At 38.1% G+C, this 19,569-nt stretch overlaps 1 protein-coding gene and 1 non-coding gene across 17 annotated transcripts in view; both read left to right on the top strand.

Annotated features, from left to right (window-relative positions):
* PTPN20 (protein tyrosine phosphatase non-receptor type 20) overlaps positions 1-19,569 on the top strand; it is a 124,475-nt gene that overhangs the window by 103,609 nt on the left and 1,297 nt on the right. For 13 of the 16 annotated variants that reach the window (XM_035724346.1, XM_035724347.1, XM_027594826.2 and 10 more), the window contains 3 exons: positions 772-987; positions 12,984-13,046; positions 13,917-16,056. In XM_035724346.1, the coding sequence (XP_035580239.1) occupies positions 772-987; positions 12,984-13,046; positions 13,917-13,982 (345 nt within the window). In that variant the 3' untranslated portion in view covers positions 13,983-16,056. Of the gene's footprint in view, positions 1-771; positions 988-2,741; positions 2,839-12,983; positions 13,047-13,916; positions 16,057-19,569 lie in introns of those variants that run through there. The other 3 variants (XR_004819663.1, XM_035724350.1, XM_035724348.1) reach the window with 3 other exon arrangements.
* Positions 4,037-4,166, top strand: LOC113923985. The gene has a single exon (XR_003520490.1). It is a non-coding gene; the product is annotated as a small nucleolar RNA SNORA42/SNORA80 family (small nucleolar RNA).

The following is a 19,569-nucleotide window of genomic DNA, read 5'->3' as shown; positions in this document are numbered from 1 at the left end:
AAAATGAGGGCTTCACACTGGGAAAGGCTCCCACTTTGGAAGGGACAATGTGTAAACTCAAAGTGCTTTATCTGTCAACTCTGAGGAGAGTTTCCTGACTGTATTTTCAGGGGGCTCAGCACAAGAGTGGGGGCACAGTCCACTCACTTGGACATCACCTACCCTGTCCTCATCACCAGAAGAGGTTGGGGCCCCATTGGTCAAGCAACTTGGCAGCACCTACCTGTTTTAATTAAAATTTGTATCATAGTATTTAAGCTAAGATAGAATGCTTTTCTTAACGTGTTAACCCATCTTTCATTCTGAGTTTTTTGGGTTCTTGGTTTTTCTGCAGTACCACGGTCCAGAAGAAAGATGATAGATTTGAATTCAGGAGGCCTACATTATAATTCCAGCTCTGAACATGTGAGCCTTCTGACCTAGCATGCATCTCCCAATCACCCTAATCCTTGCTTTTTCATCTGTAAAATGGGGATGAAACAGTATCTACCTCCCAGAGTTGACGTGAGGATTAAATGAAGGAATGCATGTGAAGTTTCTAGCATAGTACCTGGCACATCATGAGGGCTTAAATCACGCTACCTCTTCGTATTGTGATTTTCATTATTGTATGACCATAGAGCCATTATTATTAGTAGTAGTAGTAGTACTATATTAGAAATTCAATTTAGATCTTTAATATAAGAATTTGATAAATCTCTCTCTTCCCCTCCTTCCTCCTCCCTCCCTTCCTCTCCTTCCTCTCCTCTCCCTCCCCTTCTCTCTCCACAGACAGGAAGTAGTCACTTTGTAAAACACTTGCAGTTCACCAGCTGGCCAGACCATGGCACTCCTGCCTCGGTAGATGGCTTCATAAAGTACGTGCGTTATGTGAGGAAGAGCCACCTTACAGGACCTATGCTTGTTCACTGCAGTGCTGGCGTGGGCCGGACGGGGGTGTTCCTATGTGTGGATGTTGTGTTCTGTGCCATTGAAAAGAACTTTCCAGTAAGTGTGTGAATTAAACAGATAACTGATGCTGTTAGTAAACACTCTACTTGTAACAGCCTTCTAGGGCCTGGAGACTAAGATTTGGCCTTCAGGAGAACTCAGTAAAGAGAAAGCCCCTGAACTTTGGGGACCTGCTTCTAAATTCAGTGCCGCAGGTTCCTGGAGGTGGCCATGATGCTCACAGCACAGAAAGCACAAGAAGGATATGGGACAGTGTTGGGGACACAGTAGATGCACAGTGGATGCTACTTCATTTCCCTTTCCTTCCCTCTACCCATACATAGAGGTTTTTAAATCTGGTTAAAGAATGTTGATGAAGTATGCCTGTTTTTAATGAACAGAAATGCATGCACATGAGCATGTTGGAAAAAAATGTAGACTTTAGAGTTTTAATGAGAGGTCCCTAGCTTGGACTGCCAGTTTTGCCTCATACTTTAGATTTTGGTGACTTTGTGCGCATCGCTCATCCTCTCTGAAACCCAGTTTTCTCTTGTGTAAAATAAGGATAATAATATTGTTGGGTTTGAGTCCCTCGTTAACAATTCTTTGCTTTCCTTCTAAAATTGGAACCAGCTGAGAGATAGACCCAAGAATTAGACACATATTAATTATACCATTACCTTTACTGTTGATTAAACTGCTTAGGGAACATGACCTGAGATTTGTGGCCAGAAAGGCTGACTCACTGAACTGTTTTTCCTGCGCTGCGGAAGTGCAAAGGGGAAGACATCTGTTTATTAGCAGGCATGAGGGGGCTTGGGGGGGCTGGCTCTTACTACCATGCCATGACCACAAGGAATGCAAAAAACCACACCTCCCCATGAGAAAGCCTGCTATCAGGCATTTGCCTTGCCAGGCAAATTCTGCAGTTAGATTATCGTCACAACAACTAAATCTCTGCTCTCTTGGGCCTTCCCCAGTTAAACCCTAACAGTGGGAGGCTGTCTCCCATGGCAGCAGAATGGCTGTTTTGGTTCCAGAACTCACCATCCTCAGGCCATATTATATGAGAGGGTGGGAAAATGGCTTCTCCCCATAACTCCTTGGAGGACAGAGGAAATATCTTTTTGTCAGAAACTTGAGCCAGTATCTCCCAGCATTTCAACTCTTTCTGAGTTGTAGCCCCTTTCCTGAACTAATCACTGTAGGAGATGCTGGTCTATTTAGGCCAGTCAGGACTACTCCAGGCCATAAGGCTGAGTGAGAGAGGAATGGTTTTCCAAAGCAAACTCAGAGAATGAATGAATATAAACTGGAGAGTGCCCCCCACCCTCCCAAAAAAGACCAATGTGCTGAAAAGTGCTGAAAATTTAAGTAGTATAAGTCTGATATTACCCATTCCCATAACTAATGTTGTTTGATCCTTTTAGCAGAAATTTGTTAGTATAATTTTCTTTTATATATTCCCCATCATAATTTCTTAACTAATTGGCTTATGTTTGTCCTTATTTTATTTTCCTTGTAGAAACTGTAAAAACTGTAAATATTATACTTCATGATCCTAAGAAGCACTGTTTTCTCCCACATTATACCTTCTTTAAACTCGGAATGTGTTTTATAATGAGTCACGTTTAATTGACAGTGTTTTTCTTAGTGGTACATAAAATAATGATGCATTTTGCAATTAAGGATGCTTAGATTTGAGAGAGTAATTCAAAAATAGAAAACACATCCATTGTTTCCTTATTGGCTTTTCACAGAACCTTGAACTGTCTAGTGTTCTTACTGATGCCCCTTTCTACTCTTTTCAGAAATTTTGTCCACCAGAGCTACTAAATGTGGTCTTAAACCGGCCCCAATCTGTGGATGTCTGTCATCTACAGTAAGAGAAGTTCCTAGAAATTGAGAGTAAGCATTTAGAAACTTCCAAAGCAGTTTGCTGTATTGCTGTGACATCCAAGAGCATGACCAATGAGTGGGTTGGTCTTGACGAGCAGGGTGCGGACCAGTTTGTGTGCTGTGGAGCTAACATGGGGGGGTTGTATGTCAGTGGGCTGCATATGCCAGCCATGTGCGGCTGGACAGTCGTCACCTGCAATGCTCTGAGATTCCTTGATCAATTCTAACTCTAAAGGATATGAAAAGCTGAGGATATGTAACCATTTATTTCTTTTTTAATTGTTATTTTTATAGTCATTTTCATTTTTAATCACTCCTGCTTAAAAACCCGTAAAATGTTGGGAGCAAACTGGCTCTTAACTTGCAGAAGCACTGAGATTGCTCTGTACTTTAGACATTCTCAATCGACCTTTCTCCTCTAACAGTCTTTGGTGCGCAAGAACAGCTGTTCATTATCAGTTAATCATATTATCACATACTAAAGTGAGTAATCCAGAATTTAGCACATTAGCCTTTACATAATTAAAAATTCTTACTACACCACTATGCACACTGTCAAGTTTACCTGGCAGGGTTTTGTTTTTTTTGTTTGTTTTTGTTTTCATCCTTTGTAGTAAGATTCTCTTTTTTTTTAAGATTTTATTTATTCATTTGAGACACAGAGATAGAGAGAGAGCACGAGCAGGGGGAGAGGCAGAGGGAGAGGGAGAAGCAGGCTCCCCACCAAGCCAGGAGCCTGACGTGGGACTCGATCCCAGGATCCCGGGATCATGACCTGAGCCGAAGCTTAACCGACTGAGCCACCCGGGCGCCCCTGTAGTAAGATTGTCTTGATGAAGCAGTGTGATTTATCTTTGGGCACAAATTCCTCAATCTGTGTAATACCTCAGACGGCTTTCTTGTCCTTGCAGCTCTGCTACCAGAACATAATCCTACACAAAGCCCAAGCTCCAAATCACATTTGGTGACAATGTAATACTTTGCATTTCTGCACAGTTTAGAGCTAGTTGTTTGTCAGTAATCAAACAGAAAAAAGGAAGAATTCTTCCTTCTTGACATATCATGTTCAAATAACACACATGCTGAGTCACTGTTAGCAATATCTCCATATTCATTAAGTTGCAGTGATGAATGCGTTGATACGTTTATTTGCTTCATAAGTTGGTACCACTTCATATCATTAGCCAGTCCCCGAATTTGTCAAGCTGTTGTGTCATTAGAAAATGGTACTTTCCGTGGGCCTCTCCTAGTGAACCTACTATAGGAGCCTGCAGCCCTGAACCATTGCCCAGCCTTCCTGCAGGTGGGCTGTGAGCACTGAAGGGGGCTGTACAGTGTAGGGGGAAAAAAGAAAAGAAAAGAAAACAGTACTTTAACTGTCCTTTCTGCCACATATTTACCCAGATTTTCCAAAACATCTTCAGTAGTCTTTCATCGTTGTCCTGGTAATTGTATATGGGTTTTTATTCTTAGCAATTCAAGTGCTATTTTGTAAGTCTGCAGAACATTAATGTTACATGTGAAAAATAATGAACATCAGCTTCTGTTTTTAAATTTAATATTCTTTTAAATAATTCTTTTGTCTTTGAACTTATTTTTTTTGTAAATGACAAGTAAATTTTCATAGTTCCTTTGCTTTATTAGCCAGTACATCTTTGCAATTAAAACAGGTGTGGTTTTAGCAATTCACAATCAATAATGGCTATAAGATTCAATACATAAGGAATCATGGTTCCAAGTAAAATGAACATGAACTCTTTTTGCCTTCATTTCTTTGCAGTCATTTCCATTATCATCATTGGGTTAACCACTACAGCTACATTCAGAAAGTGTGTTTTTCTTGACAAGACAGTCCACTGAAACTTGTTTTGCCATCATTAAATTAAGATGAAAAATGAATAATACAAAATTCATTTCCATAAGTTGCCTAATCTTAAATTATAAGTGAAAAAACAGGCTTTCAAAGAAGTAACAGTCTTTAAATTCAGTGAGATTTCATTTCATTAATATTTCCTCTTATGGATCATGCTTTTGATTTCAAGTCTAAGAACTCCTTGCCTAGCCTAGGTCCCAAATAATTTTTGGTACATTGTTTTCTAAACATTCTGTGTTTTAAAATGATTTATATTTAAGTCCATAATCCATTTTGAGTTAATTTTTGTATAAGGTATGAAGTTTAATTCAAGGTTACTTTTCCTTTATTTTTATTTTTTGCCTATAGATGTCTAATTTTCTAGCACCATTTGTTGAAAAGCTATTCTGCCTCCACCAAATTGCTTTGCACCTTTGTCAAAAATCACTGGGCATGTTTGTATGAGCCATTTTCTGGTTCTGTATTCTGTTCCATTGATCCATGTGTCTGTTTTTGTGCCAGTACCATACTGTCTTGATGTTGACAGCTGGAAGTCCGGAATTCAGATGCCGCCAGCTTTGCTTTTCTTTTTCAAGATTCCTCTGGCTATTCGGGTTCTCTTCTGGTTCCATACAAATTTTAGGATTCTTTGTTCCATTTCTTTGAAAAAAGTGGATGGTATTTTGATGGGGATTGCATTGAATGTGTAGATTGCTCTAGGTAGCACTGACATCTTCACAATGTTGGTTCTTCCAATCCATGAGCATGGAACATTTTTCCATTTCTTTGTGTCTTCTTCAGTTTCTTTCATGAGTATTTTATAGTTTTCTGAGTACAGATCCTTTGCCTCTTTGGTTAAATTTATTCCTAGGTATCTTATGGTTTTGGGTGCCATTGTAAATGGGATCGACTCCTTGATTTGTCTCTCTTCTGTCTTGTTGTTGGTGTATAGGAATGCCACTGATTTCTGTGCATTGATCTTATAGCCTGCTACTTGACTGAATCCCTGTATGAGTTCTAGCAGTTTTGGGGTGGAGTCTTTTGGGTTTTCCACATACAGTATCATATCATCTGCAAAGAGTGAGAGTTTGACTTCCTCTCTGCCAATTTGGATGCCTTTGATTTCTTTTTGTTGTCTGATTGCTGTGGCTAGGACTTCTAATACTATGTTGAATAGCAGTGGTGATAGTGGACATCCCTGCCGCGTTCCTGACCCTAGGGGAAAAGCTCTCAGCTTTTCCCCATTGAGAACAATATTCGCTGTAGGTTTTTCATAGATGGCTTTTATGATATTAAGGTATGTACCCTCTATCCCTATACTCTGAAGAGTTTTGATCAAGAAAGGATGCTGTACTTTGTCAAATGCTTTTCTGCATCTATTGAGAGGATCACATGATTCTTGTTCTTTGTTTTGTTAATGTATTGTATCACGTTGATTGTTTTGCAGATGTTGAACCAAACTTGCAGCCCAGGGATAAAGCCCACTTGGTCATGGTGAATAATGCTTTTAATGGACTGTTGGATCCTATTAGCTAGTATTTTGGTGAGAATTTTTGCATCCATGTTCATCAAGGATATTGGTCTGTAATTCTCCTTTTTGATGGGGTCTTTGTCTGGTTTTGGGATCAAGGTAATGCTGGCCTCATAAAATGAGTTTGGAAGTTTTTCTTCCATTTCTGTTTTTTGGAACAGTTTCAGGAGAATAGGTATTAATTCTTGAAATGTCTGATAGAATTCCCCTGGGAAGCCATCTGGCCCTGGGCTTTTGTTTGTTGGGAGATTTTTGATGACTGCTTCAATTTCCTTAGTGGTTATAGGTCTGTTCAGGTTTTCCATTTCTTCTTGGTTCAATTTTGGTAGTTGATACATCTCTAGGAATGCACCCATTTCTTCCAGGTTATCTCATTTGCTGGCATAGAGTTGTTCATAATATGTTTTTATAATTGTTTGTATTTCTTTGGTGTTGGTTATGATCTCTCCTCTTTCATTCGTGATTTTGTTGATTTGGGTCATTTCTCTTTTCTTTTTGATAAGTCTGGCCAGGGGTTTATCCATCTTGTTAATTCTTTCAAAGAACCAGCTCCTAGTTTCGTGGATCTGTTCTACTGTTCTTTTGGTTTCTATTTCATTGATTTCTGCTCTGATCTTTATTATTTCTCTTCTCCTGCTGGGTTTAGGCTTTATTTGCTGTTCTTTCTCCAACTCCTTTAGGTGTAGGGTTAGGTTGTGTATTTGAGACCTTTCTTGTTTCTTGAGAAAGGCTTGTATTGCTCTATACTTTCCTCTCAGGACTGCCTTTGCTGTATCCCAAAGATTTTGAACAGTTGTGTTTTCATTTTCATTGGTTTCCATGATTTTTTTAAATTCGTCTTTAATTTCCTGGTTGACCCATTCATTCTTTAGTAGGATGCTCTTTAGCCTCCATGTCTTTGAGTTCTTTCGATGTTCCTCTTGTGATTGAGTTCTAGTTTCAAAGCATTGTGGTCTGAAAATATGCGGGGAATAATCCCAATCTTTTGGTACCAGTTGAGTCCTGATTTTTGACCTAGGATGTGATCAGTTCTGGAGAATGTTCCATGGGCAGTACAGAAGAATGTGTATTCCGTTGCTTTGGGATGGAATGTTCTGAATATGTCTGTGAAGTCCATTTGGTCCAGTGTGTCATTTAAAGTCTTTATATCCTTGTTGATCTTTTGCTTAGATGATCTGTCCATTTCAGTCAGGGGTGTGTTAACGTCCCCCACTATTATTGTATTGTTGTCGATGTGTTTCTTTGCTTTTGTTATTAGTTGCCATATAAAAGTGGCTGCTCCCATGTTAGGGGCATAGATATTTGCAATTGTTAGATCTTCTTGTTGGATAGACCCTTGAAGTAGGATATAATGTCCTTCTTCATCTCTTATTACCTTCTTTGGTTTAAAATCTAATTTGTCTGATATAAGGATTGCCACCCCAGCTTTCTTTTGGTGTCCATTAGCATGGTAAATGGTTTTCCACCCCCTCACTTTCAATCTGGGGGTGTCTTTGGGTCTAAAATGAGTCCCTTGCAGACAGCATATTGATGGGTCTTGTTTTTTAATCCAGTCTGATAGCCTGTGTCTTTTGATTGGGGCATTTAGCCCATTTACATTCAGGGTAACTATTGAAAGGTATGAAATTAGTGCCATTGTATTGCCTGTAGGTGACTGTTACTGTATATTGTCTGTGCTCCTTTCTGATCTATGCTGCTTTTAGGCTCTCTCTTTGCTTAGAGGACCCCTTTCAATATTTCTTGGAGGGCTGGTTTCATGTTTGCAAATTCCTTTAGTTTTTGTTTGTCCTGGAAGCTTTTTATCTCTCCTTCTATTTTCAATGACAGCCTATCTGGATATAGTATTCTTGGCTGCATATTTTTCTCATTTAGTGCTCAGAAGATCTCATGCCAGTCCTTTCTGGCCTGCCAGGTCTCTGTGGATAGGTCCATTGCCAATCTATATTTCTACCATTGTAGGTTACATATCTCTTCTCCCGAGCTGCTTTCAGGATTTTCTCTTTGTCTCTGAGACTCGTAAGTTTTACTATTAGATGTCCGGGGTGTTGACCTATTATTATTGATTTTGAGAGGGGTTCTCTGTGCCTCCTGGATTTTCATGGCTGTTTCCTTCCTCACATTAGGGAAGTTCTCTATTATTTGCTCCAATATACCTTCTGCCCCTCTCTCTCTTTCTTCTTCTTCTGGGATCCCAATTATTCTAATGTTGTTTCGTCTTATTGTATCGCTTATCTCTCGAATTCTGCCCTCGTGATCCTGTAGTTGTTTCTCTCTCTTTTTCTCAGCCTCTTTATTTTCCATCAGTTGGTCTTCTATATCGCTGATTCTCTCTTCTGCCTCATTTATCCTAGCAGTTAGTGCCCCCATTTTTGATTGCACCTCATCAATAGCCTTTTTGATTTCGACTTGGTTAGATTTTAGTTCTTTTATTTCTCCAGAAAGGGTTTCTCTAATAACTTCCACGCTTTTTTCAAGCCCAGCTAGTATCTTTAAAGTCATGTCTCTGAACTCTAGGTCCGACATCGTACTAATGTCCGTATTGAGTTGGTCCCTGGCAGACGGTACTACCTCTTGTTCTTTTTGCTGAGGTGATTTTTTTCATCTTGTCATTTTGTCCAGAGGAGAATAAATGAATGAGAGAACAAAATGCTAACAGGTTAACAATGTCCCCAGCAAATATACTCTTAGAAATCAGAAAAGACCTGAAACCAAGGGAAAAGAAGGGGAGAGAAAGAAAAAAGAAAGAGAAAAAAAGACAAGAAAAACAAAAAAACAAAAACAGAACAGTACAAAAAAAAACAGAATATGATCAAATATGATCAGGGTATTGCATAGATCAGTGCCACACACTATATTTTGGGCGTATTTTGGTTTGTTAGAAAAAAGTGCCTCCTAAAATTTTAAAGGAAGAAAGACTTATATATGTAACAAATAAGGGTTGATACAATGAAGGGATGGAAGATGACTGTAAAGATGAAAATTATAAAAGGTTTTATAAAAGGAATTGATAAGATAAGAAGTTGTTTGAAAAAAGAAAGAAGATTAAAAAAAAAAGAAAAAGGGGAGAGAATGTGATCAGACAGGAGACTAGAACAAAGCCATACACTAGTGATTTAGGGTATATTTTGATCTGTTAGAAGAAACTGTATCTCAAAATTTTAAAGAGAGAACAACTTATATATATATATATATATGCCAAAAATAAGGCTAACTACTATGAAGGGATAAAATACGACTCTAAAAATGAAAAATAAAAAATGTTTTTTTAAAAAAAGGATTGATAAAATTTGGTTGAAAAAGGGGAAAAGAAAAATTAAAAAGAAAACAGTTAAAATTAGTTTGAAAAACTAATGAATCATGGTAAAAAAAAGCCATGAATTCTATGTGCAGTATTCCCCTAGCGCTGGAGTTTTCCCGTTCTCCTTGATCGGTAAACTTGCTCTTGGCTTGCTGGCTGTTCGTGCTAATCTTCTGGGGGAGGGGCCTGTTGCCGTGGTTCCCAAATGTCTTTGCCGGAGGTGGTATTGCCCCGCCCTTTTCGGTCCGGCATAAGCAAGCTGTTCCTGTTTGCTCTCAGGAGCTTTTGTTCCCTGCAAGCTCTCGATACAGCTTTGGAGGACCAGGGTGAACATGGTGGCCTCCCAATCTCCACCCAGAGGAGCTGAGAACTCAGGGCCCCGCTCCTCAGTGCGCCCCCAGAGAAAAGTAGTCACTCCCGTCTCCCTGGTCTCCGGCTGCACTCCGTGCTCACCTGGCCTGTGATCGAGCGTTTCTATCTCTGGCACCCGACCCCGTGTGGAGTCTCCAAACCCAGCAGACCCTGCAGTGCGCTCCTGCGCCGCTCCTCCCAGGGAAGGAAGGGGAGTCTCCCCGGCTCTGCTGTTTGTTGGGTCCCTGCTGGAGGAGCAGTGGCCCGACTGTGCCACAGATCACAGTTTATGGCAACCCTGAGCTGAGAGCACATGCCTCGGCTCTGTCTCTGCTGCCGGCTTCCCCGCTCCAATACCTGGGAGCTCTGCTGCACTCAGGCACCCCCGGTCTTTCTGTGACCCCGAGGGTCCTGAGACCACACTGTCCCGCGAGGGTTCCACCCCCCGCCTAGCCACTGGAGCCACGTCCCTCAGCCGAGCCGACTTCTAAAAGTTCCGATTTTGTGCTCCGCGGCTCTATCACTTGCCAGAAGCGGCCGACGGAGGCCCCCCCCCCCCCGCCGTCTCTCCTCCCGAATATCGCCTCGGATTCACTTCTCCACACATCCTACCTTCCAGTAAGTGGTCACTTCTCTGTTCAGAGAGTTGTTGCTACTCTCCTCTTTGATCTCCTGTTGAGTTCATAGGTGTTCAGAATGGTTTGATCCCTATTCAGCTGAATTCCTGAGACCAAACGAAATCCAGGTCTCCTACTCCTCCGCCATCTTGCTCCGCCCCCCTCTTATTTGGTTTTCTGGCCTTGTTAAGCTACCTAGAACTTTAATTTGGGTTTAATACATGCAGTGAGAGCAAACATTCTTGCCATTACTAATATTAGGGGGAAAGCAAATTAAAATAATTAATTTTGTGAAAGACCCTATTAAGAGAATGAAAAGACAAGCTAAAGACTTGGAGAAACTGCAAATCACATATCCAATAAAGGTCTTACATTTAGAATTATAGAAGGCATCCTCAAAACTTAGTAGTAAAGAATGAAAAACAAAAGGCAGCCCAGTTAGAAAATGGGTCAGAGATATGAACAGACATTTCACCGAAGAGGATAAAAAGATGACAAATTACCACATAAAAAGGTGTTCAGCTTCATTAGCTTTTAGGGAAATGAAATTAAAACTATGATGAAATATCAGTAGACATCTATCAGAAAGACATATAAAAAATAGTGACACCACCAAGTGCTGGTTTAGAGTTGAGGAAACTAGATTAATCAGTTGTTGCTTGTGGGAATGTAAAATGGTATACTCATTCTAGAAAATAGTTTTACAGCTTCTCGTATTTTTTTATAGAGAGAGCACAAGTGCAGGGTGGGGGAGGGGCACAGGGAGAGTGAGAATTTTAACAGGCTCCACAGTCAGTGCAGTCCCCAGCACAGGCCTCGATTTCATAACCCTGAGATCATGACCTAAGCCAAAATCAAGAGTCACATGCTTGACCAACTGAGCAACCCAGGTGCCCCTACAATTTCTTTAAAACAAACAGGAACAAAACTAAACTAAATTTACCATACAACTCCAGCAATAGCACTCTTGGGTGTTTGTCCCAGAGAAATGAAAATGTACATTCACACAAAAGCCTGTATATAAATGTTCATAGTAGATCCATTCATAATAGCCAAAAACTGGAATCAACCTAGATGTCCTTCTACAAGCTGATGATTCAACAGACTGGTGTATGTCCATGCCATGCAATACTTCTAAGCAATAAAAAGGAATGAACTATTGATTTGCACAATTTGGATAGGTCTCAAAGCAATTATGTTGAATGAAAAAAAAAGTCAGTCTCAAAAGGTTAGATATTATGTGATTCCATTCATATAATCCTCTTAAAGTAACAAAACGGTCGATATGGAGAACAGATGAGACTGGTTGCCAAGGGTTAGGAACTGGGTTGGATGAGTAGTTCTAATGGATAACATGAGAAAGTCTTGTGGTGGAACAGTTATGTATCTTGATTGTGGTCGCAGTTGCCTGAGTCTTCACGTGTGGTAATATTGCACAAAACTACACAAAACAGATACACACAAACTCACAAATGATTGCCTGAAAAACTGGCAAAATCTGAATAGGCTCCATGGATCATACCAATGTCAATTTCTGAGTTTTGATATTATACTATAATTATACAGGATGGCATAATTGGGGAGATTGGGTGAAGGGTACATAGGATTTCCATGTACATTTTTTTGCAACTTACTGTATATCTATAATTATTCCAGTATAAAATTTTTAATGGCTCAATTAAAATTTAAATTATTATAAAAATGAAAAGTTATAAATATAAAGGACTGGTTACATTTTCTCTGATTTTCATGTATTTTGGGGTTATAGATAACAAACCTTAAAATTTCATGTATCAGTGTGGTTTTGCTGAACATGACTGGTCCTCAGCTTGCACCACTTGTGACTCTCTAGGAAGTTCAGCATCACCTGAGATGGTCTATATCCTGTTCTGCTAGTGATGCTCCTTGATGCTGCTGTCAGATTGCCAGAAGAGTTTCTAAACACTTAACTACCAGTTTCTGGACTTACCTTATTGTGGAATAGCAATAGCTCCTTGCAGACCTGCACCAGCTCAGCAACCACACTGGCTAGGCTGGTCTCCATGCACAGGTGCAGACTCTGGTATCAGGCCAACTGTTGCTCGGGGTCTCTATTTGAGTTGAGAGGGCTCTTTAGATAAGAAACAGCTGTGTTACTATGTGGCCAGAGAAAGTATTCTATGCTTCAGACTTTTCCAGAATTACAGTGCTGCTTTAAGTTTTCCCTTTGGAGAACAGAAGAGTAGACACCGGGGCAAATTTGTTGTTATTTCTTTTGGAGAGCATTTCTTACTATAAATGATTGCTTCCTGCTTTTTCCTGGAAACATTTTAAACTAAAGTCTTCCTTCTCCATTAGAGTAGGTTAAAAATAGTACATTTTCTTATTGCTGGAAATGAGAATTTTCTGGTTAAATCTTGACATCTCTTTTACTGGAAAGAATTATGGAGTACTCATTTGGCAATCTGTGGGTTTGTGTTTTCCCCCTATGTGAGTAATACAAAAATCACTGTCATCCTGTTGCAGTTCAACATCAAGAATATAGTGACCCAAATGAGAGAACAGCGTTATGGCATGATTCAAACGAAGGTAAGCTCTCACTATATAAATTCTAATAAAAAGAATAATGAATATAAAGATTAACATGTATAGCATGTTACAATTTATAAATCTCTTTTACCTATATGATATCATTGAATTCTCACTGCTTGGGGTAGACATTAATTTTTCTCTGATATTACTGATGAAGTAGTTCACGTTCAGAATAATGAAGTCTGTTCTGTGAGGTCATTCATATAGTACGTGGAGGAGCCAGGTGGGAAATTGAAGTCTCCTGATGCCCAAACACATGCTTTGTCCATCCGTGATGCCATGTTATTTAAGTAACGTATCTAAAGTTATTCATAGGTTTCTGGATAGAAGTTTTGGGATATTTACTTGCCACTAAATTATCGAAGTCATTGGCATGTCATATAAAGATAGTATTGATGTTACAGATTAGTTATTAATCAATGGGAGGGGGAATCAAGAGTATGGATAATGAAAACAAACAAGAACCCCTAAATCCTTAGGTTGACCTGTTTTTAGGCCAATGTTGAATGATAGGAAGCATTTTCTTTGAACTTGGGTTGCCTGAGAGACCTGAGGCTACGCTTTAAAAAAAAAAAAAAAAAAGTTTAAACGCGATGTATCCAGGGAAATATAAGGAGATTGAGATTGAGGGTCAGTTTCCCCTCTGTTCAGCTAAGACTTGAGTTAACTAATTCTAGACCAAGCACTATATTACTTTTCTTCCTGATATTTAAAAAATATATGTTTTCGTAAAGAAGTTCCTGGCTAAATGTTTGCTCTTTTTAGGAACTTTCCTTTATGGTTGAAAATTACAACTATGTTTTCTGAAAGTGGATATTGGTATTCAACTGCTTAACATTCTGTTGTTTTTCATATATATGTATATAGGAGCAGTATTTCTTTTGTTATAAAGTTGTGCTTGAAGTTCTTCAGAAGATTCTGACTTTAGATTAAGAAAGACTTCTGTTGCCTCACATTTGAAATTACCAAGTGGCTTGGAGCCTCCTCATAAAGAACATGTTCCGGTTGTGCTGAAGGGCTTTGCTTACACGTACCATGTGCTTTCTGGGTGTATCATTTGCCTTTCTTTCTGACAACTCCCTGAAGGCAGCATCATTTGGTTTGGGGTGAACAGTGTTTGTCCATTCATCTTACTTAGAAATAGCAAAATACACTCCCACATTTTCCAGTGAAACAAAAGTTGCATAAAACAACTGCAGCCCATTTGGTTAAAGGGATTACAGAACCCAGTAAAGGACTTGAACTATATTCCTTAAGATGTCATTTGGACAGGCAGCTAAAGGAAGCTGAGGATTTCCAGGACCTTATAAAGCCCTTACCTTATTTTGGAGAACACAGGGCTAGTAAATGCAAGGTCACATCATGAGCTCTTACAGGCCTTTTCAAGACAGGTAATCATCCATGTTTTTTAGCTAGAGGCTACACTTTTAGCTCGTATTTGAATAACTCAGTTCACTAATTAGGAGAAGTAACTTTCCACACAAATTGGACTCCATTTTCCTATAGTTCCACACTCTCGGGGCCCCAGGGACCACAGAGGACAAGCTGCCCTTCTAGAGCAGCTGCACAGGGACCTGCTGGTTGGGGAAGTATTCGTGGGCGGGCAGAGTTCCTCTGCTCCATCACATGAGCACACTGGTGAATGGTCCAAAACTAAAATAGATGTTTACATAGAAAGTCCAAGAGGAGATTTTTGCCCAGCTTGAGTTCTTTCCTATCGCACCCTAACACTTAATGTATTACTCAGTCTGCTTTGTTAAAAGCACATATTACATTTTACTTGCCTCTTACTCTTTGCCCTTTAGCTAACCAATAAACTTTGATATAAGCATTATTACATAATTCTGTGTATCTCTTACGCCAGATATATTTCTCAAACTAAGATCTATGGTAGTTATTTTTTTCTTCAGAGTTCCATTAAATCATTTCTTTCCATTACTGCCCCACCTCTGCTGTAACATTTAGAAGTTGGCTTTGGGAACTAGGTTTTGGAAAACCAAAGTCATAGTTGTGAAAATGAAAACTTCCATATTCTCTTTTTGAAAAGATGTGGCCATTATTATATCCAGCTTATTATAGGACTTTGCCTCATACAATTACAGTGATATTTTGGTCAAGGAATTTTAGTGACCAGTTATACCTGATTATAAGCTATATAGCAATTACTACATGCCTTTGTACAGTGTAATTCAGTGGAGATCAGAATATTCTATGTATCATATTGAGAAAATTTCTAATATTAATGTAAATCTTGAATTTATAAGAGGCTTATTTTATTCCCTTGGCTGAATGAATATTTGAATTTGTTGAATTAAATTTGATAATTTTCATTTAGAAATAATTATATCCCAGAAATGTATTTTATATTAAATCAAAATGATGATTCTACCTATTTATGTTGTTCATATAAATAATAGTCTATGCTAAACATTAATTTCATTTTGATGATTGGCCTTTAATATTTGTATCCCTAATTTTATTTTCTCTCTGTTATTGTAAAATAATAGATATAATGTACAACAGTATTCCTGAGAAGGTTCTATGCTGTTATTTAAATGAAAAGACTTACTGTGTATTGCCTGAAGTATTTTTATTATCTAGGCCTTGAAATGTTCTTGTAAAGAAAATGCCACAATTTTGATGGTAAACATGTTTCTTCTTTAATGTGTGCCTCATATTTTTATAGCTGGACTAATTTTTAGTTTTTCAGGGAAATTAAATAAGTCAATATGGAAATACTGATTGCACTTGTTTTATTTCATTTTTGGAAAGTGAATTCCAAACTGAAAGCTTTTGACTAAATGAAATACTATGTTTCCTACCAACAATAAATCAATCTTAGCCTAGAATATGAATATGAAACTCCCACTGACACCTTTTTAAGTATATGAATGCTTATTTAGACGAAAGTTTAAACTATTTAGATGAAAGCATATATGCATTTATTAACTTTCTTAAATACATATTTTTAAAGTTGCATTGTGCTTGATGGACTTACATGTTGGACCAAAGCTTTTCAGAAATAAACATTGTAGGTTTTATTTTCATGTAAGTCTTGGTAATTTATTTTTCCTTGAGCTTTTCACCCCTAATCTATCTAGAACATTATTGAATTTTCAATTAACTTTACATTTACTACTCAAAGGTCATTTCAGTGATTTATTCTTATTGAAAGGTCTTAAATGAAAACGCCTTAAGTAACTCTAAAACAAAACAGTTTCATTTCCTACTTACTTTTTCTTAATCCCTGGGAAGAATTACTTTTCTTATATGTTGTCTTGAGGATTAAGTAATTGAACCAGAAGATTTGGATAGTATTCATTAAGTAGAAACAGGTCAGTGGCACTCAGTGGGGGTGATGTACTGCTCAGTGGAGTACTCCCTTTGTCTACAGCTATAATCAAAAAGCAGGAAGTAACGACCTCGTCATGAAACAATTTGAATTACAAGGGATCTTAAAACATACCTAATGTAACTACCATATCTGAAACTTGAACATGATAAAGAACATTTTTTATAAACTAATAGCAACATCATACTGGGAAGTGAAAAAAGAGAGCCTTCCCATTAGCAAAACAGTAACTCCTGTTAGCACTACAGCATTGCTCTGGAGTTACCTCATCAATGCAGGAAGACTACAAAAGGGAATAACTGGTATAAATATATTGGAAAGTTAGAACAAAACGATCTTTTGTTTGTATATTTGCCCACATAGAAATAATAGACGCAACTAAAATATAGTATTAGAAAAATCATTATGAAGCCTGGAGACAAGATAACTGTAAAAATTAATTTTTTTCTATATCAGGGGTCATCAGATTATGGCTCAAAGGTCAAATCTGATGTGTTGCCTGCTTCTGTAAGTAAAGTTTTATGCCCATTTGTTTATATATTGTCCCTTGCTGCTTTTGTGCTATAATGGCAATGGCCAGGTTAGCAGTGGCAGAGATCATAGGGCCCATAGAGCCTAAAAATATTTACCATCTGGCCCTTTAAAGGAAAAGTCTGCCACCCTCTGTTCTATATCTTCAATAGGAAAAATGCCTCTGAGCAACAGGGAGATGTAAAATGTATAAAATACTTAAGATTTAACTTAGCAAGAACTTGACCCATTGATGCTCGCATTCTAAATGAACAGTAAATACATGAAAAGAACCAAGATATTTTTGAAAAAGAAGAGGTTAACTAAATTGAATTTAAATAAAAAATTTAAAAAAAGTAAAGGTAATTGTGGGGAAGAGAGATTGTTTGCCTTAGCAATAATCAAAGTATTATCTAAAGTCACAGTTAATTCAAACAATGTGATTCTGGCTCAGGGATATACAAATGGATCAATGGAACGAAATAGTCAAGAAGGAGACTCAACAGACTCATGTATATTTATGAATTTATTGTATGCTAAATGTAGCATTTCCAATCCAGAGCTTCAAAATTTATGACGCAAAAGCTGATAGAACTGATAAAACTAGAAAGATAGACAAGTCCACAATTGTCTTTGGAGATTTCACCATTCCTGTCTTAGTAATTGATAGATAAGTAGACAGACAAATCAGTAAGAATATAAAAGATTTGAATAACACTGCAAACCATTTTGACCTAATTGACATTTCTAGAGCACTGCACCAAAGTACAGCAGGATACACATTTTTTCAAGTGCATGTGGGACATTCACCAAGAGTGATCATATTTTGGGTCATAAAATAAGCCTCAATATAATTCATAGAAAAGGAACTATACAAGTATGTTTATGGAATTAACTAGAAATCAATAACAAAGATATTTCAAAAATCCCAAAATATTTGGAAATAAAACAGTATACTTCTAAATAACTTATGGTCAAAGGAAAAAAATCACAAGAGAAATTAGAAAATATTTTGAAATAAAATAAAAACATAACACGTGGGATGCAGTGACAAAGTTTTTGGAGAGAGCCATGTGCTTAGTTTGGACTGTGCTGAATTTGTTATGCTTATGGGACCTCCAAGTGGCTCTACAAGCCTGGGCTAAAGACCTAGATCTGGAGGAATGTTTTCCTTGAAGTCAATGTTTGAAAGTATGGGAATGGGTGAGCTCCCCCAAAGAAAGTGAGATGGAGGCCAATGGCAGAGTCCTGGGGAATGTCAACATTCATTCCTACCTTGACTGCCCTTCTTGGCCCAGCCTAAAATCCACCTCTTTCACGAAGCCCTATGAAGCCTCCTAATACTCATCTGTCCTTCCTCTGATTCCTTTATCAGCACTTCTCAAACTCTCTGGTAAAGGACCCATTTTATTTACTAACAGATGGATCCCAAAACAGCCAAAACACCCATCAGATATTTATTGGAAAATGTGGTGGGCTAATTTGAGGACAACAGCTAAAGCTAGAAGATTGTCCACTTAAAAAGTGAATAAGTGCAAGGAGCACTTGGTAAAGCCTAGAGGGGTTGGAACAATCTAGCTTTTATCTACTCTAAAAGCTGATGGCTGAGATTCCTTTCTGGAACCAAGTCCCACACTGAGGAGAAACTGTAGAATCAAAATTGAGCAAAACAGGGATAATTGCGATGAAGAAAAGAGAAGGTCCATATAAAAGTGAACAAGGGGAGCAGAGGCAAACTTCAGAAGGTGAGCTCAGTCAAGTTACCGGAGCTATCTGAGCAAACCCCTTAAAAGTTCAGGAAAATTAAATTCACATAAAAATGAGTAATCAAAAAGTATCATGATTAAATCCCATACAAGTTACTACAAGGGGGAAAAAATGCCAGAGAACTCAATAGCATCCTTACAGACAATGAAGGTACACCAGAAAGACGTGATCAAAAAACAGATCAAAACTATAACCTAGTATTTCAAAATTAGCTTAAAGACATTAGGAAAATCACATAAGATACACAAACTACAAAAATCAGTATGAGAAGAATTCAAAGTTGTTTGACAAATTGAGAATTAGAGACAAAAGTTTTAAAAATGAAGACTAAATTAGAAAGAACACAAGTAAATAAATACAATAATTGATGCCTTGATAAGAAATAAGTTTCAGAGGAGAAACATTTTCAAAATAAAATGAAGGAAACATCTCAAGAGCATGACAAATATCAATGATAGGCAAAGAAGACTACCATACAGATAATATGACTTATTTTTTAAAAATATTTATTTATTTGACAGAGAGAGAGACAGCGAGAGAGGGAACACAAGCAGGGGGAGTGCGAGAAGGAGAAGCAGGCTTCCCATGGAGCAGGGAGCTTGATACGGGGCCCAATCCCAGGACCCTGGGATCATGACCTCAGCCGAAGGCAGACGCTTAACGACTGAGCCACCCAGGCACCCCAATAATAGAACTTTTAAAGAAGAAAACCAAAGAAAGGGTACAGAGGAAACACAATATAATTTAAGAAAATATTCCTGAAATTAAAAAAAATATTTAAAATTACATATTGGAATACTACAGTACATACCTGAGACTATCAGATGAGCTTGACGAATGCCAAGGAATGTTTTAGTAAAATTAGTGAAGTTTGAAGAAAAAAAAATCTTT

The sequence above is a fragment of the Zalophus californianus genome, chromosome 15 (assembly GCF_009762305.2).
Source record: "Zalophus californianus isolate mZalCal1 chromosome 15, mZalCal1.pri.v2, whole genome shotgun sequence".
Classification (NCBI taxonomy): Eukaryota; Metazoa; Chordata; class Mammalia; order Carnivora; family Otariidae; genus Zalophus; species Zalophus californianus.
The sequence above is the reverse complement of the archived record's forward strand: the minus strand, read 5'-3'. Positions and strand labels throughout refer to the sequence as shown.